General features: G+C 55.3%; 1 protein-coding gene across 1 annotated transcript in view; it reads left to right on the forward strand.

Moving 5' to 3' along the window:
* The first annotated feature begins 6,092 nt into the window (after nucleotides 1-6,092).
* Nucleotides 6,093-25,972, forward strand: part of Atoh8 (atonal bHLH transcription factor 8) — a 28,042-nt gene continuing 8,162 nt past the window's right edge. The window contains exons 1-2 of the mRNA XM_021654070.2: nucleotides 6,093-7,300; nucleotides 15,632-15,823. Coding sequence (XP_021509745.1) covers nucleotides 6,530-7,300; nucleotides 15,632-15,823 — 963 coding nt within the window. The 5' untranslated portion in view covers nucleotides 6,093-6,529. The remainder of the gene's footprint in view (nucleotides 7,301-15,631; nucleotides 15,824-25,972) is intronic.

Here is a 25,972-nt window from a genome sequence, read left to right on the forward strand (position 1 = left end):
GTTTGCTAATCAATTACAGCCCAGATACCACAGAATCTTTTTCAACACAGAGCTTCAGGCCACCCCTACCAATCAATTAGATTTGGCACGCGTGATAAAAAGCATTTGTCCTTGGGACATTAGACTAGGGCCATGGTGGAGCCTCACTCCAGCTGTGGCGATCTAGGATTGCAATTGATTAGGCATTCTGAAGACTCGGCCAGGATGGAGACCACTAGATCTCCAGCTGTCCCCGGCGCTTCCCGGTCTACGGAGTGGGCTTGCGCTGGTATGCCTTCTTAATTTTCCTCACTGCTAATACATGTAGATTACGTCAGCTCTCTTCTGCCCCCTCATGTTCTCCGACTGCCGCCATGAGCGGAGACGTTTTTAGAAGCCTCACTGGAGAAGCAGCCAAGCACCCCTCCTCCCTTCTTTCTGAGGGACTGGGGGAGATGGGTTAGGGAAGACTTCACAATGAAGGAATGCATTCCACCGGGAACTGGAAGCTGTTTTCCTTAGGAAAGAAGATGAAAAAGGCACTATCGTTTCCCATCTAGTCCTGGAGCACAGCTATGGCGACCGGTCACCAATCCCGGGAGCAGAGTGGCTGAAGCCTAGCCTTGTTACCAGGTCCTGATTCTCACAGCCCTGAGAAGTCACTTGCTGGCTCCCCGTCTCTCTCCTGATCTGCTTCATTTCCAAGGGCCCTGCGCTTCCCTGTCTCAGAGTGAAGGCCTTGGTTTTCTCAGTGTTGTGCTCTGTAGCTGCAGGAGGTTTAGCACAAATCCTAATTTGCTAGGTCTCCGGGCAGTTTGAGGACTGTGGTTCTGTATCCTTCTGCTGCTTCTCCTCTTACAGATGAAGAGCTGAGCCTTGCAGGAGGCCAGGACAGGGGACAGAGGATGCTTCTCAGTGTTTAACCCAGAGCCCCTCAGGCTTGAGCGTCCCAAACTCCTGGATCTGAATGAGACTTTTTTTTTTTCTTAAAGACTTTACCTAAAAAATTATGTTTTAGGTTTATTTACTGTATCTGTATGAGCGTTCCCCTCCCCCCCCAAATGCGTATGCTTGTGCAGTATGTGTCTGCGCCTGGTGCCCACGCTGTGAAGAGAGGGTGTTGGAACTGGAGCTACAGATGGCTGTGAGTCACCGCGTAGGTACCAGGAGCCAGGACCTCTTCAAGAGTAGCAAGTGCGCTTAACCTCTCAGCCAAGGCTGTGACAGTGGTGGTGCTGAGACCCGAACTCAGGTCCTCTGCAAGATCGGCATGTGCTCTTAGTGGCTGAGCCATCTTTCCAGTCTTTTTTTTGAAACAGGGTCTAAAGTATGGCTCTCTGGCTTCAAACTCCCCATGTAGCTGAGGACAACTTTGTGCTTTTGCTGCTCCTTCCTCCAGCATGAGTGCTGGGGCTGCAGGTGTGTACCACCATGCCTAGCCTATACAGTGATGGCTGGAACTCAGGGCTTCCTACATGCCGGGCAAGGGCTGTTCTGGCTGAGCTCACCCCAGCCCCACATTACAGTACACGCTCTTCTTCTTCTGTCTTTTAAAAATACTTATTCTCTTACCTGTATGTGTGCGTGCCTGTGTGTTTGTGCATCATATGGTTTGCAAGTACCCAAGGGGGTCAGAAGAGGCCTGGAGTCCCCAGAAACTGATCATAGACAGTGCTGAACAGTAGGATGTGGGTGCTAGGACTGAGGCTGGGTCCTCTGAAGAATAGCCAGTGTCTTCACCGCCGAGCATTCGCCTCTGCAGCCCCCCTTTCGCACAAACACCGATGCTCAGTATTCCTGTTGGCCACATGAATGACTGGCTGGAGCAGAGCCCCATAGGCAAACACAGCAAGAGCAGAGGGCTTTCCTGCCTGTACCCCTCGGGGTTCCCTGGTCTTGACCCTAGAAAGAGGAATGCAGAATGAGTCCTGTGATTTAACAGCGAGGTCAGGGGACGATGGGTGCCATGCCAAGGGAAACTGGGTGCCTGGAGACTTGGTTGCTCTCTCTTCATCTGCAAAAGTCACTGGGTCAGCCTTGGGCAGAGATCCCTGCGGCTGAAGTCACCTCATCATTTCTTAGCAAAACTCGACTGTTAGAGCCGCACCATGCCACCTGCCTTGTGGGGCTTTGCTTACCACAGACAGTGGCCCTATCTGTTCTTCCTGATGAATGACAAGCAAAAGCCATGAAGCTGGTGTACAAGAAGAGCATACACTGGAGGAGGATAAAACTTGAAAAGGGTTCCAGTTGCAAATGGACAGAGAGAGGCGACCTCCACAATCATGGGACAGAACAGTGTAAGCACGAAGAAAGAGGAGCAGCAGGCGGAGGTATGGATCCTCTGGCAATCCTACCTCCTTCCTGGTTCAAATGCCCCAAAGCTGTCCCACCACACTCTACTTCCTAAACGCTTCCTGAAGCACCTGTCATTTTGCATAAGGTCTTCCTCCAGGACACTGTATCTCTTTGCACTAGAATGGTAGTTCTATTCATGTCAGGGTTTTTCTCTGTCCACTGCTGTATGCCTAGCCTGGGGAACAACAGCCCAACACTATGGATGCTTAGAGGGAATGGATGGGAACTGTCTGCGCTTGGTATGTGGGCTCCAGACAGCTGTCATGGCGCCCTGCTGAATCTGCCCATGGTATGACCAGCTTCTGATTTGAACCATTCTCTCCTGCTTAACTTACCACATCAAGAGAAGCTCTTAGAGGTCCTAAGGTGTTCCACCCTCATCCTCAGGAGAATCACAGGGGCCTCTACCTTGGCGCCTAAGGGCTCCGCCTGGCAGGGAGCTGACACAGCCGATCCCTGCAAAGCACACTGCCACTTCCAAGGCTCCACTAGCCAAAGGAATGGCAGGGCAGCCCAGACTCACTGCTGTGTCCAGGAACGCTCAGAGGGAGGGAAGCCATGGGAGCCTTTAACACACCTGAGCAAAGCGAAATTACTGGGATGCTCTGAGCAGAGAGAGGACAGAAGGCATCTCACGCTTTAACAGCCTTTCCCTCCTCCCTGCCTCCTTTCATGCCAGGATCAAACCCAGAGCCTTGTGTGTGCTGAGTAGGTACTCTACCACTGACCTCGTTCCTCTTGACTTTTGTCCTTCTCCCCTTGACTGGAGAGTCAGGAGTGAGCCCTCCACTCCACCTCACGGACACCGCCCTTTTCCAGAGACTCTCCACAAAGCGAGGACCACAAGGTCTCAGAGCGACTCCTTCCTCCCTTACTGCAGAGCCCCAAAACTTGGTTTTCCGTAGCTGGGATGGCCACGGGGGCGCAGGAAGGTAGAAAAACAGATGTCTCATCACTGGATCCAGCGTCCTGTTGGTTAATGGTGGCAGTGCTGGCTCCCTGGCTAGATGGCAGAGTGGGGCTTTCATAGACCCAGGGTAATCCTGCTCTTCCTTTCACGCCCCAGCTGGTCCTATGCGGGGCTGTTGTGAGCACAACTACAAAGGGCGCTGTTCGCACTGAGAGCTGCCTGCACCTGGCTGTTTAATTCTCACTCTTCCCCGATTTCTCTAACGGGGCACAGGCACGCTGGAGCAATCTCAGCAGCCAGAAATAGACTCAGTGTTCAGGAATGTGGAGCCTCATGCAGCTAGTATCTAAGGTCCCTTTTCATCTGGAGAAGACAGAAATCACAGGGCTCCACCCTCAAGAGCTGTCCGGTCGGCACAGGCTGTACTTGTGCACCAAGGCCCCATGGGCAGGTTGTGCTGGGCAGCAAAGAGAAAACACTAATGGACAGCTACCATGATTCAGGTCCGAGGTAGGGCTCTGGACATGGTCTGGAAGGAACCAGGCGGACAGCAGGCTGAGCTACGGGAGGCTTGTGGCTCCAACTTCTACTCAGGCTAGAAGCACAACGGAGAGATAGCTATCTGTCCAAAAACCAGTCCCACTGATGGTCCAATCCCTCACCCCCAGGTGCTACTCACTGGGCTCTCAGGAGGCAGAGGGGATCACAACAGTGCAGAGCTCGAGTTTCAGGGTCTGTTGGTCTCAGTCCCCTTCTGCTGGCTACTCTCTCCCACCAGAAGCTGTGGTTTTCTTGTGGGTAAGTGGGTTTGCCTTTCTGTGCCATCATAAAGATGAGGGATACAAACCCACGTGCTTGCTCCCTTTGTCGTGGTGATTAACAGACCTCAGCTGCCTGGCATGTCTCTCCCGTGACTTCAGTTCTAAGCATTTGCCTTCCCTTCCTTTTCCAGTTACTCCTATGCCATGGGACAGCCACTCAAAGGACAGGGAATCTTCCAGAGGCACCGCTGGCCTTCCAGTGTAACCTCAGAAGGTGTCTTGGTGGAGGGTTTTACTAAGGGTGTAGATTTTCCTGGAGGGTATCTGTGTCATTTCACACAAAGCAAGGATGGAGCTACTGGGAGAACTGAGAGCCTCTTCATCCTAGCACCTCCCTGGATTCACCAGATTCTTAGTGCTAAGTTCCTTGAGTCGCGTAGTGTGGCTTGCCTAAGTTTTATACCACCAGGGGGCACTGTCCAGTTGGTTTCTGTCCAGCTTCTCAAGGAAGCTGATGGGAATCCGGAGTGCTTGGAGCACTGGGAGGGCGCAGGTTTGCATTCAGCTGGCCCCCGGCCTGAAATCTACAGAGAATGGCAGTCACAGGCACGCTTCCCATCATCAGGGAACTCAACTTTCTCTTCTGTCCCTCTGAACACCCTTTCACCCCATGACTACCAAGTCCAGAATCTCAGCTGACCAGAGGGAGAGGTGGCCGGGTGAAGATGGGGTGGGGGGCGGGGTGCAGGCCCTGTTAGGTCTACACTGCCTATCTGTCACTCCTGTCTCTGTTCCCTTTCCTTCCATCCGAATGCAGCGGTCTTTCCCTTCTCTTGGGGGACGGCAGAGGAGGGCTGGAATTCAGCTTCTGCGGAGCCCGAGGTGTTCAAGGATGAGCTTTCCCCACACACTGACCGCCTCTTTAGGAATGACACAACGACATGGACACTTCTGACGCTAACTGCCATGAGCAACCCGGTCTACGACTCTGCCCAACCCCGGCTGGACCCTGAGATCCAGGGTCACTACAGCAGTGTGTCCTGGGCCAGCTTCACGAGACTCTGGGCATCGGTCAAATGCTGTAGGCAAGCTTCACCTAATCCTTCTGATGACGGCTGCCTTAAGGCGGAAGTGGGCCGGGGGAGGCTCAGTGAGAAGACAAACACTGTGCCAGCTCGGGGAGAGGGGACAGCACCTGTGCAGGCCTTCCTGGCTTCCTTCTAGCAGGATCTCCAGTGGATGGAGGAGGGGGTCTGGAGAGCGGGCTCTGCCCCTTAAGACCACTGACGTCAGGCTGTGCTCAATGACCCCTCCCTGGCCACCGGGAGAGGGGGGTGCAGAGGCTTGCCTGCCCATGCCAAGGTCACCCAAGAAATGGCAGAGCTGAGCTTCGAAACTTATCAAGAAGCTGCCTCCGCGAGACCGTTAGCACAGCTACTGTTGAATCTGCCTCCGCTGTGTCTGCTTTCAGTCCTCAGAGCCAGGCTGGGACAAGCACGCATCTTCTCTGGGTTCCTCAGTTCATAGATGAGTAAATCAGGCTTTAGCGGGCGCCCCGGGTGAACTGGCTTCAGATCTTCACTCATTCCATCTGCTAAACCAGAAACTTCCACCCTCCTCTGCCTCCTGCAGACTGTGGTGCCTCAGTTTCCCAACGTCAGGTGTCCTCTTCTGTTCCTGGGACCTCTGCTCCAGCAAACAGGAGAAAGAAGGGAGAAGGCCTGGCAGTGGGATGACAATGACCAGCCACTCGGGGGTTCTCATCTCCCACTTATCTTCTCCCTCCAGAAGCCCTGGGGTTTCTCCCTCTGTTGGACAGTTTGGGTGGGAGGTGGCCGGGAGGGTTCTGGGTAGGGAAGGTCAGCGCTGAGTCACCCCGCAGGACAGCAAGGCTGGGCAATGAGGGGCCAGGCCGCTCAGCAGCCACGTGCTCAGGACAGTAGTGCAGAGAGCAGCCTGGCTTTGGGGCGAGGAGGCGCGCCCCCAACTTGAGGAGGGGGCGGGGAGGGCGGGCAGGAGGAGGCAGGTTCCGGCAGAAGGCATGGGGGTTGGGGGAGGCCGCGAGCACGCGGACAAAGGAGGCGGCCCTCGGCCCAGCTGTTTTGAAAAATGCTTCCTGTTTCTTTAAAGGCGCTCGCAGCTCGGGCGGCCTGGGCTCGGGCGGCGGCGGCGGCGGCAGGAGCTGCTTCTCTCCGGGCGGGCGGCGCTGAGTGATCTTGCGAACTGGGCTTCTGTGTAAACTGAGGCTAAACAAACACAGATGGAGCGCAGCGGGCGTTCTGCAGAAACGCTGGCAAGGCGGCCGCGACTTCAGATGACACTCTGAGCGCTCCCGGGGACCGGGCAGCCTCCTGGGCTCCGCGGAGCCGGAGGCGCAGCTGCCCCGGGAGTTGGGGAGCGAGGGAGGGGCTGGGGAGGGAGGGCCGGCGGGGGGACGCGGCGGCCCGGCGCGCTGAGCGCGGGGCACAGGCGGGCGCGCGTCCCGGGCGGTCCCACGCCCCTTCGTCGCGCCGTCCGCACCATGAAGCACATCCCGGTCCTCGAGGACGGGCCGTGGAAGACAGTGTGCGTGAAAGAGCTGAACGGCCTCAAGAAGCTCAAGCGGAAAGGCAAGGAGCCGGTGCGGCGCGCGAACGGCTATAAAACTTTCCGACTGGACTTGGAAGCGCCCGAGCCCGGCGCCGCGGCCAGCGCCACCGCCGCCACCAACGGGCTCCGGGACAGGACCCAGCCGTTCCCGATCGCGACCCCAGTGCCAGCCTCCGTGGCGCCCGCGGTTCCTCCAGGTGGAGGCACCGACCTAGCCAGGGAGCTCAGGGGCATCCGAGCGCCTGAAGGCGCAGACGCGCGCAAACGCGGCTTCGCTCTAGGCACGGTGGGACCCGGACTGCCCACGCCACCGCCGCCTCCGGCTCCCCAGAGCCTGGCCCCCGGGGGTTCCGAGACGCAGCCCTTCCGCGAGCCGCCTCTGCGTCCCCGCATCTTACTGTGCGCCCCTCCCGCGCGCCCCCCGCCGCCCGCGCCTCCCGCACCCCCAGCGGCGCCGCGAGAGTCCCCCGTGCGCCCTCCGCCCCCCACGCGCTCCGGGGAAAGTTCCTACTCGTCAATTTCACACGTAATTTACAATAACCACCCGGATTCTTCCGCGTCGCCTAGGAAACGGCCCGGCGAAGCGACCGCCGCCTCCACCGAGATCAAAGCCCTGCAGCAGACCCGGAGGCTCCTGGCCAACGCCAGGGAGCGGACGCGGGTGCACACCATCAGCGCAGCCTTCGAGGCTCTGAGGAAACAGGTACCCGCTTTCCGCCGCCCGGCAACAGTGGCAGGGGTGGGCGGGTGAGGGGCCCCAGGATTGGAGTTCGGATAAAGGTGATCCCGCACCCCAGGCGGGTTGGAGTTATCATTGTTGCAGCTCTTAGCTCGCAGCGTGGGCGAAAGCTAGGGATCTCTGGCCTAGACACGCCCCGGTTCCCCCGGGGTAACCCTGTCTGCGCGTCTGACCTCAGGTCTGACTTGTGTGGCAGCGAGTATTTGTCTTCTGGAATCCCCTGGGTCTGCCGGGAATACAGAGGGGAATATGGGAATCTTGCAGCGGCTGGGCCAGGGGAGGGGAGCGAGCACGACCTTTCCGCTCTGCGCACTCGGCGTGCTTGGGGTCTTGGACCCTTGTTGGTGGCACCGAGGCCCACAACACCACAGAGGTGCGCTCGTGGGGGTCCTGGACTAGAAAGGGCAGCCAGGGGGCCTTGTCAGCCCCTCGCAGCCTCTCTCAGCTTGCCTCTAGGTTCGCTGCACTCCTTCCCGGTTCCTGGAGTCTTTTAAGGATCTGGGCTATAAGCTTGCGATCCTTCCAGGCACAGCTTCAGGAACTGATCTGTGGGAACTTTCCCAGGAGATCCTGCCCACCGCTGCCCCTTCTCTTCTGCTGCTTGGGGGCGGCGCGCGGGGGGGGGGGCAGGGATGGTGACTGCCCTCACCTCTCCTCACCTGATAGCGGCTTACTTAACTGCAGCGTTATGGTGGTGGAGGGGGCAGTTGACAATTCCCTTTAATAAGCTTGGTACTCCCCTGGGACTCTGGTTTCTCACTTTTTTGGAGTCGTGAGATCTAAAAAAGGTGTGGGATGGGCCCTCGAGTCCGGGATTGGAATGGATGGTGTGTGTAACTACTCTAATGGATGGATTTTTGTTTGTTTGTTCTGCCACTGATTAGCTGTTTGTCTCCTGGAAAATTACTCAGCCTCTCTGGGTTTTAGCCAGTCGAAAACCATTTCAGAAAAACATCATCTTTTTGGCTCATATTCTCTTCCTTCTTTGGGTAAGGTCAAGCACTGGAGACTTAGTCCCTCAGTGACCTGGACAAGGAACCCCTGGGAGAAAATGGCCCTACTCGGAGAAGTGTTTGATCAGGGAGGTGGAGTGGCCGTCATGGCTTGCAGACACGTCAGCTGTCGGCTAGGCTGTGGAGCCATCCTTCTCCCCCCAGGCCAGCTGCTGCATGCCTGCGTGCCTGGGCAGTGCCAGCCTGAAGGGCATCGTGCAGTCTCGATTTAGGACAGGCTGACAGAAGGGCTGGGAGTTGCCCGTGCATCTGCCTCACTTGCAGCTAGGTGAGCCCCTCCTGAACTGAGGAGTCGAGTGCCTCCAGCCACCTTCTTTAGTTTCTCCCAGAGAGCGTTCATGGACACATATGGACATGTTTTATATAGCATAAGCAATGTGGATGGGTACTTCACACAGGGGAAGGCAGGAGACTTGCTCAGGCCAACTTGTAGTGAGTTAGGGGTTAGGTGGCTAAAGTCTTCCTACCTTAGCGACTCGAATTTGAGGTGGTTGCTACTGGTCTTCTTTCATTTCTGCAGTCAGAGGACGGTCTGCCCAGAAGGGTCAGGTTTAATGTGTCCTGCAGAAGGTCAGCCCAAGCATTCTCAAAGAGAGACTTTGTGTGCACACATAGTTAGATGTATGCATACTTGTTCAGGACATCTACCCGAAGAACACACTCGCGCACACACAGATGCATGTCTCATGTTTCTTTTTCCTAGCTCTAACCATTCTGTCCTTTCCTCGGAAGGATGTGCTCCAGTGGACACTTGCTTGTGTTCCCGAAAGGACAGAAACAGAGATACGGGTTGAGAATATGAGCACCCTCTTCCCCCAACACAGCTCCCACCGGGTGGTTGGAGGCCTGTGTTGCATAGCAGTGTCTTCCCTCCTGGGCTTTCTGTATGGCCGTGGACAGGCCCCTGTCCTCTCTGGACCTCTGCTGCTAAGGTAGATCCCCTGCCTCATATGCAGCCTGCACGAAGAGACCAAACTAAGGCAGAGGCAGTAAGGAACAGGCACCTTTCTCAGTGTCTTCCTGGGCCTTGGGACTGAGCACAGCTCTGTTAGACGAGACAATGTGGGTTCTTTGGTCTCGCTCTGTGCCCTTGGTTGGCCTGCAACTAACTTGTTACGTAGGCCAGGCTGGCCTGGAATTTAGAGACGTGTCTGCCCCTGCCTCCTGAGTGCTGAGACCATTTGATTTAGCGGGTGTCAGTGTGCTACAGTGTGCGAGTCTGGGTCAGAGAGGACACCTGAGAAGTCGGTTTTCTCCTTCTACCGTGTGGGCCTTGGGGATCGAACTCAGGCCACCGGACTGGGCGGCAGGCACCCACTGAGCCATCTAGCCAGCCATTTGATCATTTTGATAATAATTGCAGAGAGCGCCAGGCTCTGTGCTTAGCCAGGCTCTGTGCTGTGTGCCATCTGCGTTCTGGTCGGCTCTGTGAGCTAGTCATTCCCCCGCACCCCGGTTCACACAAGGTGGTCTGAGGGTCTCGGGCAGCCGGTGTGAACTGGCTGGGGCCTTGCAGTGTTCCTGGTGGCCTCGCAGGCTCTGTGCCGCTCCGCCTCCGAGCAGCACTGCTCAGAACTTGGCAATGCATCCGTGGCGCTGTGCAGTGGCAGAACGTGTGGTCACCGCAAAGCCTGGAATGAATCAGGCTTAGTGAGTCCTTCCAGTGGCCAGCGCTTAACAGCTTCGCCTCAGCTTATCCGCCCAGGAAACCAGTTAGGCCTCTGCGTGTCATTGCAATCTACCGCCCTGGAAGAAACAACCGGGAAGAGATGGGGTATGTGTGTGTGGCTGCTGGCGGAGGTGCAGGTGGGAGAGAGTCCCTTAGTCTGGGGCGGGGGGGGGGGAGGGTGCGGGGCAGATGGTCAGACTACAGCACTTGCCACCAGCCCAGCTGCACCCGAGCCCTCATTGCTGCCCATATGAAGGCCATGTGTGTGCAGCTGGGCCTGGCCACGTGCAGGCTGCTTCCTGCCAGGTGGGAGGGGTCCAAGGAAAGGCCAGCTGGCCTGGGTAGAGGAGGGAAGGGCCTGAGCCCTGGGACTCAGTTTCCTGGCCGGACCCTCTGACTGTGGCCGGCTTGGGGATGTGTAGCCTGTGGGTGGCTCCGTTCTCTTCCTCGAAGCCCCTCGATGTCCATAGAGGAGTGGCGGCAGCAGTGATGGGCCGTTGACAGCTGCCTCTCCCTGTGGAGGAGGCACTGAGCAGATGGGCCCAGGCCACCCCCCCCCCCCCCCGTGTGCCTTGGGATCCCAGAAGGGTGCAGGGATAGTGGTCTTAGTTTAACTTCTCTTTGGTGAGGTGAAAGACACATAGGGGAACTTAGTGGTGTCTGTGCCCCGCCCCCAGGGGTGGGCAGGCCTGCTTACACCGAAAGCGCCACACAGTTGGTGAGGGCGACTGGGCTCTCCCTACCCCCAGCTCACAAGTTCCAAGGGAGGCTGTTTATTGAGGTTCCTGTGACATGGAAATATCTCTTTGGCCCTAAGTTTGTGGGGCTGCTTGTCATCGCACTGACAAGGACACTTACAGAAAGAGGCCAGGATCTGTCCCCAGGTCTGTCAGACCCCAGGGGCCAATGGCTGCTGGGTCTTGTGTCTCCTTCACTTTGTGGACAGTTTGGATATTAAAGGCCCTTTCTAAGGAGGCCTCACAGGGACATTGAACGGCCCTAGATGAGGGGGCTTCATGAAGAAATCTGTCCCACAGACGTAAGAGAATAGCTTCCTAAGAAGGAATCTAGAAAGCCGCCGTGTGCAGGGACATGGCGTGTTTGTAGCTCCGTGGGCCAGGGCCCCTCCGAGGACGGCCTCTGAGGCACTGTCCAAGGGATAAAGGCTTTGGGGGCTTCCCCACATGCTCTGGTAGGTTCTTGACTTTGTTTCCCCCTCCCCCGCACACCTGTCCACTGCGATCCGTTCTGAGAAGCAGCTTTTTGGATGCCCATGTTTCTGGTGAGGAAACAGGTCCTGTAAGGCCACAGTCCTCCTTAAAGTTGGGAAGATGTCCAGAGAACAGCCAGGCCATGAGGCTGCGCAGCCAGTGTTTGCTGGAGCCAAGGGAGGGTCTGGCTTGGGTAGGTGGGGGAGGTGTAAAATGTTTGGGGCCCTAGAGGACCTCGTGAAAATGCCAAAAGCTGATTCTTTGTGGAGTTTAAAATCCAGGAGCATGGGGCTGGAGAGATGGCTCAGTGGTTAAGAGCACTGGCTGCTCTTCCAAAGGACCCGGGTTCAATTCCCAGCACCCAAGTGGCAGCTCACAGCTGTCTGTAACTCCATTTCCAAGGGATTGGACACTTTCACACTAACGCACATAAAATAAAATTAAATAAATTAAAAAAAATAAAAATAAAAAAATAAAATCCAGGAGCAGGGGAGACAGCTCCATCAGTAAATGTTTGCAAACAAGCATGAAGACCTGAATCCAGCCCCTGCAGGTACGTTGGCACACGTCTGTTGTCCCAGCCCCTGCCCCGGAGAGGCAGAAACATGAGGCTCTCTGGGGCTTGATAAGTGGCCAGTCTAGCTGAATCAGTCAGCTCCATGTAGCCAAGGCTAGCCTCACTCTCAATACATAGCTGAGGATAGTTTCAAACTTGTGATCCTCCTGCTTCTGCCTGCCATGTGCGGGGTTGTAGGTGTGCACCACTCCTCCTGGTTTGTGCAGGGTTGGGCACTGACCCAGGGTACCAAGGTATGCCAGCCAACTCTACCAGCTGAGTTACATCTCTAGCCTTGGTGCCAGGAGACTCAAGATGGAGCCAATTAAGCAGGAAGCCAGCCTTGGGGAGGGGCGGGGAAGGGGCAAACCACCTGGAAGAGCCAGGGTTGCCCCACGTGGCCACCTTGGTAGTGGAGTGTTCTGTCGTATGTGCCTTCCTCAGGTGCCAGGCAGATGAGCTGCTGGCTCAGCCAGGTCTCAGCTGAGTGACCTGGGCTCGGAATGTCACCTGTTTTCCTCATTCGCATACTGGACATTCACTTGAGGTAGATTTCAGATCAGGTCGGGTAATGCTGTGAAAGGGTGTGACCATGCCAGATAGGCAAGGGCTCAGTCCACGTTTTTCTTCTGGTTCAAAGAGGAATTTGACCCAAGCAATGGCACAAAGTAACAAAAAACTAGGACAGACTGGCCCAGAACCTGGCATGGTGCTCCTGGTTGGCCTTGGCCTCACCTGTCTTTCAGGAACCCAGGACACAGACCTTCCTCAGAGTCTCGATTCCTCTTAGAAGCCTGGCTTTTTGGGGACCCGGGTGCAGAGTTGACTATTGAAGGAGGACTTCCAGATTAATCTACAAGTGACAGGAGTCCTAGATCCTCAGATTCCCTGACCCTGGAGGCAGACATCACCTCCTGGGTCACAGAGCAGGCAGAGGTGCTGGGCCCTGACCCTGAGACCCCTTCCCTGGCCCAGAGTGTGTTTATTTGTTCAAACTGATAACAGGGTTTTCTGGACTCTGACTGGGAAACTGGTGAATTGCGTTGTTTTGCCAGTTTTTCTTGGTTTTGGCACTGTGGCCGGGAGGAGGATGGGCGTGTAGGTGGGAGTTGGAGGTTCAGGGCATTAGCTTGCTCTGCTGCCTTCCCTGGCCCGTTGGTTCTCTACTCTCCTGATTGGAACAGGCTGAGAGGTGGTTAGCTGCCGTGCCCAGACTTCTCGCCCTCTCTGGAGCCCGTCTCGGGATCTTCTGCAACAGTGCATGTCATCATTCTGCTGACCGACGCTAGGCTCTGTGTGCAGTGCCTGCGTCATCCACTCAGTCCCCACCACCGTGCGAGGTCGGCCCAGTGTCCGAAGGCTCACACTGAGTATGTCATTCACTCAGTTGTGTGTCAGAGGCAAGTAGTGAATCCAGGAGACAAAGGCATGGGTGTGTTATTTCTTTGTCCTGTATCATGTGAATGCCTGCTACCTGAAGAGGCTGATAGAGGGAGGGCATTGGATTTTCAGGAACCAGAGTTACAGTGATTTCGAGCGGCCATGCAGAAGCTGGGACTCAAACCCACGTCTGGAAGTGCAGCCAGAGGCCTTAACCCCTGAGTCGTCTCTCCAGCCCCTTATCATTCCACTTCATTTTTAATTACGTTAAAAGTGTCTGAGTGGGGCTTTGTGCAGTAGAGCAGTATCTGAGGAGCCTGGAAGAGGGCCTTGGGTCCCACGTTGCTGGAGTTACAGGCAGTTGTGAGCTGCCCTATTTGGCTGCTGGGAACCAATTCTGGTTGTCTGCATGACCAGTGTGCTGATTCACCTCTGCGCCGTCTCTCCAGTGCCCAGATTATGTTTTGGAAGTTACAGCAGTGCTGAGCACAGGCTGCGCCCTTGCTGTGGGGCAGGCATGAGAGACCCAGGTGAAGAGCTAGGTGAAAGTTCCTAGGTGAAGAGCTGGTTAAAGTGAATGACGTATTCAGGGTCCACAGGCAGAGGTAACAGTCTTGTTCACACTTCCTGGGGCCTCTGGTAGGGGTTTGCATTCTCGGTATTACTGAGCTTTGGGCCAAGGAGTTCTTTGGTGTGGAGGGCACTGAGGGGCCTGTACATGGCGTGACGTTCAGCAGAGCCCCACACTTCCCTTCAAACCCTCCTGCTCCTCCGCCCTGACAACTAGGAATGGCTCCAGACCCTGCAACCTGCCCCTCGAGGGATAAAATCATCTCAGGTTCAAAACCACGGGCTTCAAAGATCCCCTGGCCTATGAGTGTGCCCCCTAAACACTACTGCAGCAGTCTGCGAGCGTGCCGCACGGGGCTGGGTGACAGGGACGCTGTGTGCAGACGCCCAAGAGTCACAGAAGGGACCGGAGCCTTGGATGCTTGCGGGAGCATTTCAGCCCTTTGGGTGAGCAGAGCCAAGAAGAGAACGGGTCAGTTGGGGGGTAGCTGTCAGGTGGACGGTGAGTAGCTGCATCCACGTGACACCACGGCCAGTTCCACCGTGCAGTTGGACGGTTTACACAGCGCGTGTGCGGGAGGGGCAGTGCTAAGACGTCAGAAACTCCGCCCCCTCCCACAATTAGTGAGTGATTAGGTGCTGCCAAATCCCAGGCAAATGAATCAAGTCTGGTTGGCATTTATGACGCACCTGTTGTGTGCCATGCTTGGCAGTGGCCCAGGCCCAGAGGGTGTAGAGCAAGTGAAAAAAGAAGAAAAACACCGCATTTTTGTGTCTGAGTACCTGCACTGTCCCCTGATTGTCTTCAGGGTCCCAGGAGAATGTTTGATGTCTTTAATTTTTTTTTTTTTTTTTTACTAAGTTCTTTTCACGAAGAGAGTGAGCATGGCATGTGCATGTAGGCATACATGCCATGGCACGCATGAGGGATGTGGAGAGCCGAGTTTTAGAATCCATTCTCTCCTTCCACCATCCCTGGGCTCCCAGGCTTGGCCTCTGTGAGGTTGTGGCCACAGTCTTTACCACTGAGCCTTCCCTCCAGCTGCCATCATTCTTCTTGGGTCTACAGTCTTTGAAGGCAGGAGTTGACGTTTGTCTCTTTGCTTGCTTGTTTGCGGGCAGGATCTTGTTCTGTGGTCCCAGCTGGTCTGGGACTCACTGTTTTGCCCAGGGTGGCTTCCAACTGAAAGCTGTCTTTTTGCCTTGCTGTGATTGTAGGTGTGCACCTCCACGCTTGGCTAGGGGTTGTGTTTTTATTTTGGATTTATTTTTAAAAATTGTTTCGAGACATGTGCTTGTCTTGAACTTGTTAGGTGAGGTTGATTTTGGATTCCTCATCCTCCTGCCTTCCCCTCCCCCCACCAGGTGTTAGGATTATAGGGGTATGCTACCAGGCGTGGTGGCACACACCTTTAATCCCAGCACTCAGGAGGCAGAGACAGGTGGATTTCTTTGTGTTAGGAGGACAGCCTGGTCTACATAGTGAGACCCTAGCTCAGAAAAAAAAAAAAGTTCTTAGTTATGGAGGCCTCAGGCATCCAACAAAATAAATGTCAGTGAATGAATGAACATATGAAAAAAGCATCAGAGGTAGAAAGGGTATTTAGGCCCTCAGAGCGGGAGGAAGACAGGGCTTTGTGGGGTGGAAGTCTGTGGTACTTCAGCTGGTGTTCAGGTCCTCTGTCAAGTGGGACTTCAGATGCACCCTAGGGAGTGGATGAGCTGTGTACACTTCAGGCGCTTAGTATCCACCGGTCATAGAAGGAGACGTCAGGCCCCAACACACAGTGGACAGGCTGCCTCTACGGCCCTGGCCGCCTAGGTGGGCACTGAGGGGTGCATGTTCAGCACGAAGGCCCTTGCTGCCGTCCTGATGCCTTCTCCTGCCATTCTCAGGTGCCATGCTACTCCTACGGGCAGAAGCTGTCCAAGCTGGCCATCCTGAGGATCGCCTGCAACTACATCCTGTCCCTGGCGCGCCTGGCTGACCTGGACTACAGTGCCGACCACAGCAACCTCAGCTTCTCCGAGTGTGTCCAGCGCTGCACCCGTACCCTGCAGGCGGAGGGGCGTGCCAAGAAGCGTAAGGTGTGCCCTGCAAGCGCACGGCAAGCTGAGGGAGGCAGAGCGCTGGGGAGACCTGTGTGTGCCCAGATTCCCAGGGGCCAGTTCGTGTGTTCCGGGCCGATCTGTCCTGGCCCCGACAGGTGTTCCGTGAGGACGAGAGCTCCCTGAGCGGGTGGCGGCCCGGGAGAAGACTTCTGCGCGTTTGGGGAATGTGGTTTCATCTGGGGAGCGACAGGAAACTGTGCACGAGGGAGGAGGATATCTGTTCACGTATTCGCTTTGGAGGGATTCCCTGAGCAGGTCGGGCAGGGCTGTGGACTTCCATACAGTGATAGCGAGCTCAGAGAGATACTCCCGTACATGAATCCGGAAGGGATGGTGTGGCCTATCCCGGGGCAGGGGAGGGCCAGATGGAGGAGTCCCGGGGTACTTCTCCTGCCCAAGGTAGCTGGGTGGGACATCTTGTTGGAAGTACTTGGAGCTACTCACTGGCGGCAGCAAGGACGGCGGAGAGGCCGCCAGGCAGATGAAGCCTGCACTAGGCCTGATACATGTAAGGAAACCTGTCGGGGGAGAGAAGGGGTTGGGCATAACCATTTTCTACATGCCCGATGCTTTGAGATAGTCAGTCAGACTTGCTGTCGCTGTCTGGATGTGTTTCCCTGTGACACGTGGAGAAAAACTGAGTGAGACGCAGCCTGTCTGTGAGACATCCAGGAGGGCCTGGGAACAGGAGCTGGGGCTCTGGTATCCTTCATCCAATTGTTCTTCTGCCTCCATCCTTGGGGCCTGCCCCTCCCCCAGGCTCATTTTAGGTAGGGAACCTATAGCTTGCCCTGATTTCCCAGAGGCTACTGAGGCCCCGCCAGGGAGGCCCTCCTCAGGGGGGTGCTACCAGCCCTAATTGCACATTGCATTCCTGGGAGTGATTTAGCAGGGCCAATTAGGAGAGGCCCCTCATCAAGTGGGCGAAAGAGGAAGCCACTGGCCACTCTGGGGCCAGCTTTCCTGCTTTCCTTGGGAGAGTGACATGGGTAAATGAAGGCGTGATTGATGGCTCCATGCCGCGTGCTCTGTGACAAAGGAGGTTGGTAAACTTTTGGTGAACTCCCCTGGCATTCAGCTGTTGGTGTGTGTCCCTCAGTGGTGCAGTTAGAGTGCTCGGGCAGGCTGCCTACCTTCCTCTCTCTCCTCCTTCCCCTCCCCACCTCTTTATGTGCCCCCCTCTAGAGGCAGCCCCAGGCTCTCCCTCTCAGTCCTTTGATTGAAATAGACAGTGCACTCCAGCCTCAGCCAGAGGGTTATGGGGGGAAAGGCCAGCAGAGTGAGGATGCCCCACAGAGCCAAGCGCCTGGAGTCTGTGAAATCACCTCAAGGCTAAGAAACCAGAGACCTCCCTATTGTACAGATGAGGAGATGGAGGTAGCAGATTGTGGACAAGAGCTATTGACAGCCCTGGCTGTTGCCTGCCAGGTGAGAACCATTTCCTAACTCCTCAGTAGCTAGAACTAGAGTGGCACCCACTCACGGCGGACTCAAAGATGAAATGTTGTGCTCATGGGCTGCAAAAGGGCGCGCAGTCCTGCCTGCTTGGTAACTGGCTGGAGGGTGCCTTCCCTGTGCTCTGGGGTGGGAGATTTGCAAAGGTCTGAAAGGGAAGCTTGTAAGATGTGCCCTATCCAGTCAAAGTAGAGACTGGACCCTCGCTAGTGTCCTTGGCTCCTGTGGCCGCCAGGGTATGCTTCCCAGACCCTGCCTCTGCTCACTAAGTTGTCCTCCTAAAGTCCTTATGTGCAGAACTGCCTCTTTGAAAAGCCTCGAGTGACAAGAAGGGCTCAGCACTGCCATGCCACAGCCTGGGTCATGGTCATGGTCCAAAGTGCAGTCCCCACTTCAGCAGGTATCCACATCTTATAGGGTGTGTGACCACTGTAGGGGTCCTTAAGCATGGGGGGGTGTCTTAAAGTCCTCCGGATACCTATGCCCTGTATGGTACCTCTTTGTGACAGACATGAGGGTATTGACACAAAACAGTTGGCTACATGTCCCTGCCACCTAATGGCAACAGGGTACCATGATTGGAGGATTGGGAGTCTGAGAGTGATCAGAGGGAGAGGACAAAAATCTAATGAGGAACTCTTGTTCTTCACATGGAGTCTGCAGACGCCAGAGGCCACCAGGAAGCCACGGATATGGTAGAGTCTTTTGTTAGCAGGTGAGAGGAATGGAAAGTTTTGTTCAGGGCCCTGTTGGGCCTTAGGGAGTGCTAGAAGGTAAGATCTAGAATTTTCCATTAAGGTACGTGCTTTGCCCTTTCTGGGTCTGGGGTGGCATAGTGGCTTCCTGCCCTGGGCCTTTCGTTAGAAGAGGCCCTGGGAGAGTGCTCGTGGGCCAACCTCTGAGTGACACGGTGAGTGTATGGCCTCCGCTTGGCTTGTGTACAGCTCAGGAACACCAGGGGCCCTTGCTGTTACTCTTCATGGACAATGAGATGAGCATCTCAGGCCACACTCGCCTCCCAGACCCTTCCTGCCGAAGCTGAGTCTGGTCGGTTGCTCATCCTTTCACGTGTCTGTAGGAGACAGCTACTTGATTACCCTCTCCTTTGTCCCTATACCACAGACTGGGTAATTTCAAAAGAACAGAGGTTTGTTTGGCTCTTGGCTCTGGGGCCGGGAAGTCTAATTAGTCAGTCCAGTGTTGTTTTCTGATAGACTTTCTTGCTTTATCTAACCTGGTTAAGGGCATCACGAAGTCAGACAGCAAGCCTGCTAGCTCAAGTTTCTCTTCCATTTACAAAGCCAGTACTGTCACATAGGGCTCCACCTTGATGACCTCATGTCATGTAATTAACTCCCAGAAGGCCCTGCTTCCATATTATTGGCACATGAGTTTTGGAGTTCATTTTCCAATACATGTAATTGGAGGCACATGTTGAAACCCCATTACAACTCATTTGCATTTAAAACAATTCATTCGTGGGGGCAGGGAGGGGCGTGAGCTATGAGTGTGGAGGTCATCAGAGGAAAACTTGTTGGTTCTCTCGTTCTCTCTTTTCTACCACATAGGGTATTAAACTCAGCTCATCAGGCTTGGTGACAGGTGTTGTACTTTTAAAACTATTTTATTTATGTTTCTTAATCCCTCTTTCTCCCTGTGTTCCCATCCCTTCCAACATCCCAGTACTGGCTAGGGGAGAAAGGTTAGTGGGAAAAGGGGGCGGAGTTCTCTTTAGCATAGTTTTTCATTAGCTGCTTTGTGCTGGTTAGGATTGTTGGGTTCCTTGGGGCAAGTCCAATCTGATCCTCTTTCAGGATATCTCCAACTTGCCATGATACATGAACAGCACCAGGAGCAGGGTGGGGAGCGGGGCGGGGGGTCGTGCACCGGCAGCCTTCTTTCTCAGAGCCCCCTCAACATTCTCTGTGTTCTGACCTTTATAACCTCTTAGAAGCCTCAGAATTAAACTATATTCAGCTGGGAAAGAGCCCCTCTCGGAACCTGCATGAGGCAAGTAAGTTTGCTGCTTGGACAATCTGAATCAGTCCCGTATCCCACACCTAGGATTAAAACAAAAACATGTTTACATATCATAAAGCAAAACTTCCCCAGCAGGCGGTGCCTTTACCTTCGCAGCCACCTCAGCAGCTTTGTTTAAAGACTTAAGGGGTGCCAGGCAAGATGCTTCAGACCTGGGAGCACTCTGGGAGCCGAGGCAGGAAGATTGCCAAGAATTTCAGGCCAGCCCTGGCTGCACAGCGAGCCCTCTCCCATCCCCCCAAAAAACCCTTAAGTGAAAAGAGTAGTTGTGCTGTGAGACCACCAGGAAGGGTGGCATGAGGCTGGGGCACGGGGCTGTGGAGGAAGAGTCTGTGAGCAGATGCCTGCTCTGCCTCTGAGGTGCTGGTGGGCTTGGCCAGTGACTGGTGGCAGTTTGAGCTGGGGCATCACTCTGTGAGTGAACATGTCTAGGGTGTGTGTGGGGGTGACCTTGCTTCAGGACATGTGTCTGAGTGCAGAGGTTCCTGATCTCCCTGTGAGCTGCCCTGTCCCTCAGGTCCTTGCTAAGAGTCAGCACTAGATTTGACTTAGCCCTCCGTTAACCTCTCTGTCTGTCACAGCCCTTCACCAGCCGTTCTTCCTTTCTGGCTTTGAGCTTTTCACCCAACTCATAAGCCGAAGGAGTGCAGAGAGCCCTGTCAGAGGCCCTTCAGCAGAAAGGCGGGACTGGGGAGGCAAGGCTCTGGGGAGGGCTGTCCCAACCTTGCCTTGCTGAAGAGAGAGCAGCTAAGCGCCTGGCCCCATGCCATACTCCTGCAGCTTCTGTTTCTATAGTGGCAGCTTCTGGGAGCCTCTCAGGAGGAGGACAGAGGGGGTGGAGGGACAGACGTGTTCTCTCACACCTGTCCTCTATTTGTCTTACCCAGCCTCTGGAATAAGAGAGCTGGTACCCCCAATGTAGAACACCCTTCTCCAGGGATTCCAAGTAGCTCAGTAACAATGTTTCCTGCTGGCATCAGTGGAGTTGTTGTGAGTCTTAGTAATGATTGGCCAGTAAGCCCCTGTCTTAGTTGCTCAAGGGGTTAGGGTGGGGTGGGGTGGGGTGGGATGGGGTAGGGTGGGTGGGGTGTGGCCTATAGGGCTAGGAAGTGGAGGAGTGGCTTTTGAGAGTGGGTGTCTGGGAGTCTGTGACCTCTCAGGCAGGCAAAGCTTTATTCTTCTGCCTACGGCTGCCTGGGAGAAGGGAGGAGCTTTTTAAGGTGATGGCAGATGGGGTACCAGACTCTGTTTTTTGAAAGACAGTCTCAATAATAGACTCATATAATGTCAGACCCAGGGCGGATTGATTTTGGGCGGCAGTCAGTGGGGGAGAGGGACGAATCAGTGTACACTTTGGTTGCTCTGGGCTGCTTCCTAACTACACGGCTGAGCTCTGGACCATCCTTTTCTGGACTGTTCAGAGAGCCTGAGTGTGTGGTGTAGTCTCAAGGGCCTCTCCCTGGCTGGGGCTTGCCCCTCCAGCTCCCAGTGGGCCTGAGCCCCCACTGAGGGCACTGTCCTAGCTTTGTCCATCCACCTGCCGCATCAGTGACCAAGCCCACTGTGCCTGGCTGTCCCCTTCTGTATGGCTTTCCTCTAGGCACTGACTTACTCCCCAGGTCAGAACTTAGGCAGGCCAGGTGGCTCTCAAGTCCAGGCTAAGTCATTGAGTTAAATGCCATTTGCTCACAAAGCCTGTGGAGTCCATCTATGCTGGGAAAAAAGAGAGGTGAGTGTGAAAGCACCAGCCAGTTCCCCTCCAGCCATAAAAATGGATGCAATTTATTTTTTTTTCTGGCATTCCAATTACATAGATGTTTGTCGCCAGCTGTTCCAACATGGAACGTTCTCTCAGCTGCCATTTCTTCTCTCACATTTGACACCGTTAGGCCCCGAGTCTGGCAGGCCCTGGTTGGAGGGATCATTAGCTGGGGGCCTCCCAGGTGAGCTTGGATGGGCCTTCCTTCTGACAGCCTGTGACGTTCCCTGGGTGGTCTGAGGTCGGGTCGAGGCTCTAGGGATCAGAACACTGCCTTTCCTGCGGCGCTGGATATGAATGGAGACTCAGGACTCTGAGTGACAAAAGGCCTGCCCTGCTTGCTCAGACTCAAAAGCCGTCACCATTGCAAGAACTCACCGTGGCTCGGAAGGGAAGGTCCTTTGGGATGGACCCTCTCACGAGTGCTGCCCTCTCTGGCGTGTTTAACTGTGAAGTAAACAAAATCTGTGGAACCAGACAAGGTTTTAAGTCCTGGCACTGGCGCTTCTTTCTTGGTGACCCTGGAGTTGTTCCTTAACCTCTCTGGTCCCCAGGTGTCTCTCCCATAAAGCAAGAACATCATTCCTTCCTTTATGCCTGCTGACGGGATCAGAGAAAACCTTATGTCAGAGGGGCTGCCCCTTTCTCAGAAAGGGAATCTCTGAATTTGCAGCTACAAAGTGACAAGCTTGAACTCAGCCCTAGGAAGGAACATCCGAGACTGGGAAGGTACCCAGGGCCAGCAGATGAGGGCACATCTCTTGAGTTAGGGATTCTTCCATCTCTAGCACTTGAATTTGAAGTGCTGGTCCTGTCCTTTAAAGTGGGGCCAGCAAGCAGCCAGTCCATAAATCCTCAATTTCAAAGGGCGTGGATCTATACCAAGAAATCTAGGCAACATTTGGCGCAGAAGAATGCCAGTAAACAGACAGCAGCCATATGGTGAGGCCCGCTGCGCACCAGGCACTGCAGCTACCATCCCTGCCCCTCGTTATTAATACTCCTGGAGTCGGGAGCACAGCTCCCACAGAAGGGAAACTGAGGCCAGAAGAAAGCCCCGGTCCAGATGGCTAGGGAGTAGGTTTTCTTTCTTTGGTTGAAAACGGTAAGCTCTTTCTCCCCTGAGATTGCCTGGGAGCGCCCCCAGCACCCACGGGCGCTGTCCTGTGCCCTACCCACTTGGAGCCCTTATGTAAATAGGCAGCTGCAGCACGCGGAGGTTCCATTTAGCTGCAGGGAGCCAATAGCCCGCTGGTGGTGGCGCAGGCGTGGGGTGGGCCGGGATTCGGGGGCGGGGGGGGGTGTCATCAGCTCCGAGCACCCCCAGGGCTGCGCCGCCAGTGAGGCCTGACACCGGGTTAAGTCGCCTGGCGGCCTCCGGCTGCAGCTGGGAGCGCCGCCTGGTTCCCATTCGGTGCTGTGGTTTTGATTAGCTGCTGGGAGAGGCGGCCTGCCTGCAAGTCTATGGGAGCTCCTCAGGAACAGCGGGTCCCCCCCTCCCGGCCGCCCGCCCCCCCTCCTGGCAACCCCAGACTCCAGATGTTCCGAGCGCTCGCTGGGAAGGCCTGCTGGCGCCACGGAGGGCAGAGGGCAGGGAAAGCACGCGAGCTGGAAGCCCAAGAACTCAGTCACCGCAGGCCTTGGCAGCCCGCCCGGCCCTCCGCTGGCACATTCCCCAGCTCTCCCCTGGCCATCTGTTCCCAAAAAGCCCTTTCAGAACCTCATCATCACTCAGGATACAACAGCGCGAGCAGCTGGTTTGGAGGCAGCAGCGAAAACCGTGCAAAAGGTTCTTTGTGAGAGAGGAAACTCGCTTATGAATAACAGGGCTGGATGCCGTAAAAGTTGGCGGCCGCAGTTCACGCTTCTCAGGCGCCGCTGTTTGCTCTTGACTTTTATCTCTGGTTTTTATCCCCCTCTGCCCACCCTCCTGTTTGCTCTCAGTGTTATTTCTTCCTCTTCTGACACCAGGTGTCATTCCTTCCTCCGTGGGGGTGCCTGAAGGCCACCTAATTAGTTCTTAGGGTACTGTCAACTGTTTTTGGTCTCAGAGCTGCTAATCCTGGGGTTAGTGGGAAGGGACTGTCTTCCTCTGGCCTGGAAGAGATAGGCAGGCGAGAGGGCCGGGGAGTCTAACGGAAAGACCCAAGCTAGGGAGATGCCTCAGTAGGTAACATGCTCATCATTCCCGGGCCAGCACGCTTATAAAAAGCCGAGTGTGGCAGGGTGTGCTGATGAAGTGACAAGGCCCAGGTTCAGGGAGAGACCCTGCCTCAAAAGAGACAGGAAAATAAGGTAGAGAAGTGAGGAAGATATTCTCATGTTAACCTTTGTTCCCCACAAGCACCCCCTTGTGTGTGTGTGTGGTGTGTGTCTGTGTATGCATGCACACAGACACGAACATGAGTCTGGATCAGCATGGCCTGGTCCTGACCTGTAATTGCTGAGGTCACCTCCAAAAGTGTGGCCTGGTCCCAACTTGTCGTGTTGGAGTTCTAACCAAACAGTAGCATTGAGGTGGAAAGTCATCCGTTGCTCAGCTTGTAGAAGAAGGAAGCATTGTGCCTGCAGGGGCTGGGATGAGGGGGGGTGGTGAAGGTGGAGGAGAGGTGAGGGTGGGGGAGTGCCCCGTGGGCTCATCAGAGGGCAGCCCAGCGAAGCTTTTGGGAGAACAGTGGCAGCCATAAACACCCCAGTGCCTGGGCCCCCACAGCTGACTGGAGCCTGACGTGAGGCCTTTTTAAAGAACCGGCTGCTGCCACTGTCGCCAAAGGCTTCTGGGACATGTCTGCTCAGAATCTGGGCACCTTCTGGGAACAGTCACCAGGTGGCCTGTCCTGGGCTGTGGGGTCCTGGGGCAGGGCTGGCAGCTGGGGTGAAAAGAGAGACGAGCAGGGAAGGAATCCTTCTGTCTCCCTGGCACCCCTCGGGACGGGGAACAGGGTCAGGACTGCCTGGGAGGGGTGAGGAGCAGTACTCCTGATGTCAGTGTGGGTGCTGGGGTAGGGGCAGGGCACAGAGCCGGGGTTCCCTTTGCTTCTTCTTGTTTCTTCTTGCTCCCTGCGTTTCTTTGCCGGTGGCTGCCTTCTTGCTCTCCCTTCAGACCCAGAGCCTGTTAGCCCTCACTTAGCATTACGAAGTGACTGCTAGTGGCCTGCTTTCCCAGGCCTCCCGTTTGGGTCTCTGGAGAGTATGCGGTATTTCTTAGGAGCTCTTTTCAAACCCCTCACCTTTTTCTTCCTGCCTTACCCCTGCTTTTCACTCACCTCCGGTTGGTCAGACAGGGCAGGACCACAGGTTTATTTTATCATAATTTCCAGGCCGTTAATCTCATGTCCAGAGGAGCTTGACGCCAGCCCTTGGATCCTCCCTGTGTGGCTTCTGTGGGGGTGAGGTGTCTGAGTCTCAGTGGTACTTTCGGGACCATGAGACTTTGTTCAAGAGTATTAGGCTTGGCTGGAGAGAGGGCTCAGAGGTTAAGAGCACTGTTTCATCTTCCGGGGGAGGACCAGGGTTCAATTCCCAGCACCCAGATGGCAGCACACAACTCTGTAAAATTCCAGGCCCAAGGGGTTCAAAGCCCTTTTCTGGCCTCTGTGGACACCCATGTGGTGCACAGACATACATTCAGGCAAACACATTTTTAGAAAGTCTGAAGCTCAGGCTGAGAGGCTCCGTGGCTTCCAGTGGCTGATCAGGGATCGACAGTTGAAAGGGGATAAATTTGGTGTGTGAATTCTGTCCCCTCCCCCCATCTTCCACATGAGAAGTAGGTTCTCCTGAGGCCAAAGGTGTGGAGGATCTCAGAAAGAAAAGCTGATCTCATGTCCCCGGGGACAACGTGTAACTGGCAGAGTGACTGGAAATTGATTTCAGTTCTAGGTTTTCAGAGGACAAGGTTTTGGGAGGGGTCACCTGCCCACTGCTCAGCTGCATCCCTCTAGTATTGGGCCTCCAGCAGGGTGGATTGGCTGCCCCTGGGCCCTGGCTCTGGCCCTGGTTGTCCCCTTTATACCCATCCCAGCAGGCCTGACAAGAGAGTCCAAGAGAAAAACAAGAAGCCCTTTCGGCCTTGATTTCCCAGTGTAAACGTTTCTGAATGACATAGTCAGGAGCCAGACCCTCCTTTAAGACACTCACTCACAGTCATGGTCAGTCACCCCAGGCCTGTGGCAGCGGCCAAGCGGCTCAGACTGCAGCACACCCTTCTGGAGCCCATCCCAGATGCAAGCCAGTCAGGAAGCATCACTCGGTCACCAGGATGCCTAGGTATTCTCCATAGGCAAGGCATAGGTCAGCATCAGCAGGACACCCAGCTGTCCCCACCCCACCACCACCCTTCGCTGACTCAGCCCCAGCTCCCCTTTCCTCATATCCCCGTTTTCACAGTGCCCCGGCCAGAAGGGCCTGCTCTGTGCACAGCCTAGCCCCATCCCCAGCCATCAGTCTAGCGTTCTAGCGCTGCCTCACTCCTGCTCATTCTGAAAGGCTCAGTTCCTCCAGGAAGCCCTCCCAGACTTCTATCCCATTTCCTTATGGGTCCTGTGGAACACCCTGTAGCTGCTCTGGGACTCAGGCTTCTTTTTCTTCCTCATGGCTACACAGTGGCTGTCAAGAGTGGTGTCAAACACCCCACCCTTAAAGTGCCTCCGAGATCTGGGTGAGGACAAGACCAGAATGAAGGCTTCTTTTCCTTAGAACGGTCCATTCTAAGGAAACCCCTCCCTCCCCTAAAGAGGTGCTGTCCTTGAACCTGAGAAAAACATCAGGGCTGTCCACTGGGAGGGCAAAAAAGCAGCCCCCCATAGGTCAACCCAGGAGAGTTGACTCCATTGCGACTCTTCTTTCTAGTGAGGACAGCCATAGTGGCA

Source organism: Meriones unguiculatus, chromosome 5 (genome assembly GCF_030254825.1).
Source record: "Meriones unguiculatus strain TT.TT164.6M chromosome 5, Bangor_MerUng_6.1, whole genome shotgun sequence".
NCBI classification, from domain to species: domain Eukaryota; kingdom Metazoa; phylum Chordata; class Mammalia; order Rodentia; family Muridae; genus Meriones; species Meriones unguiculatus.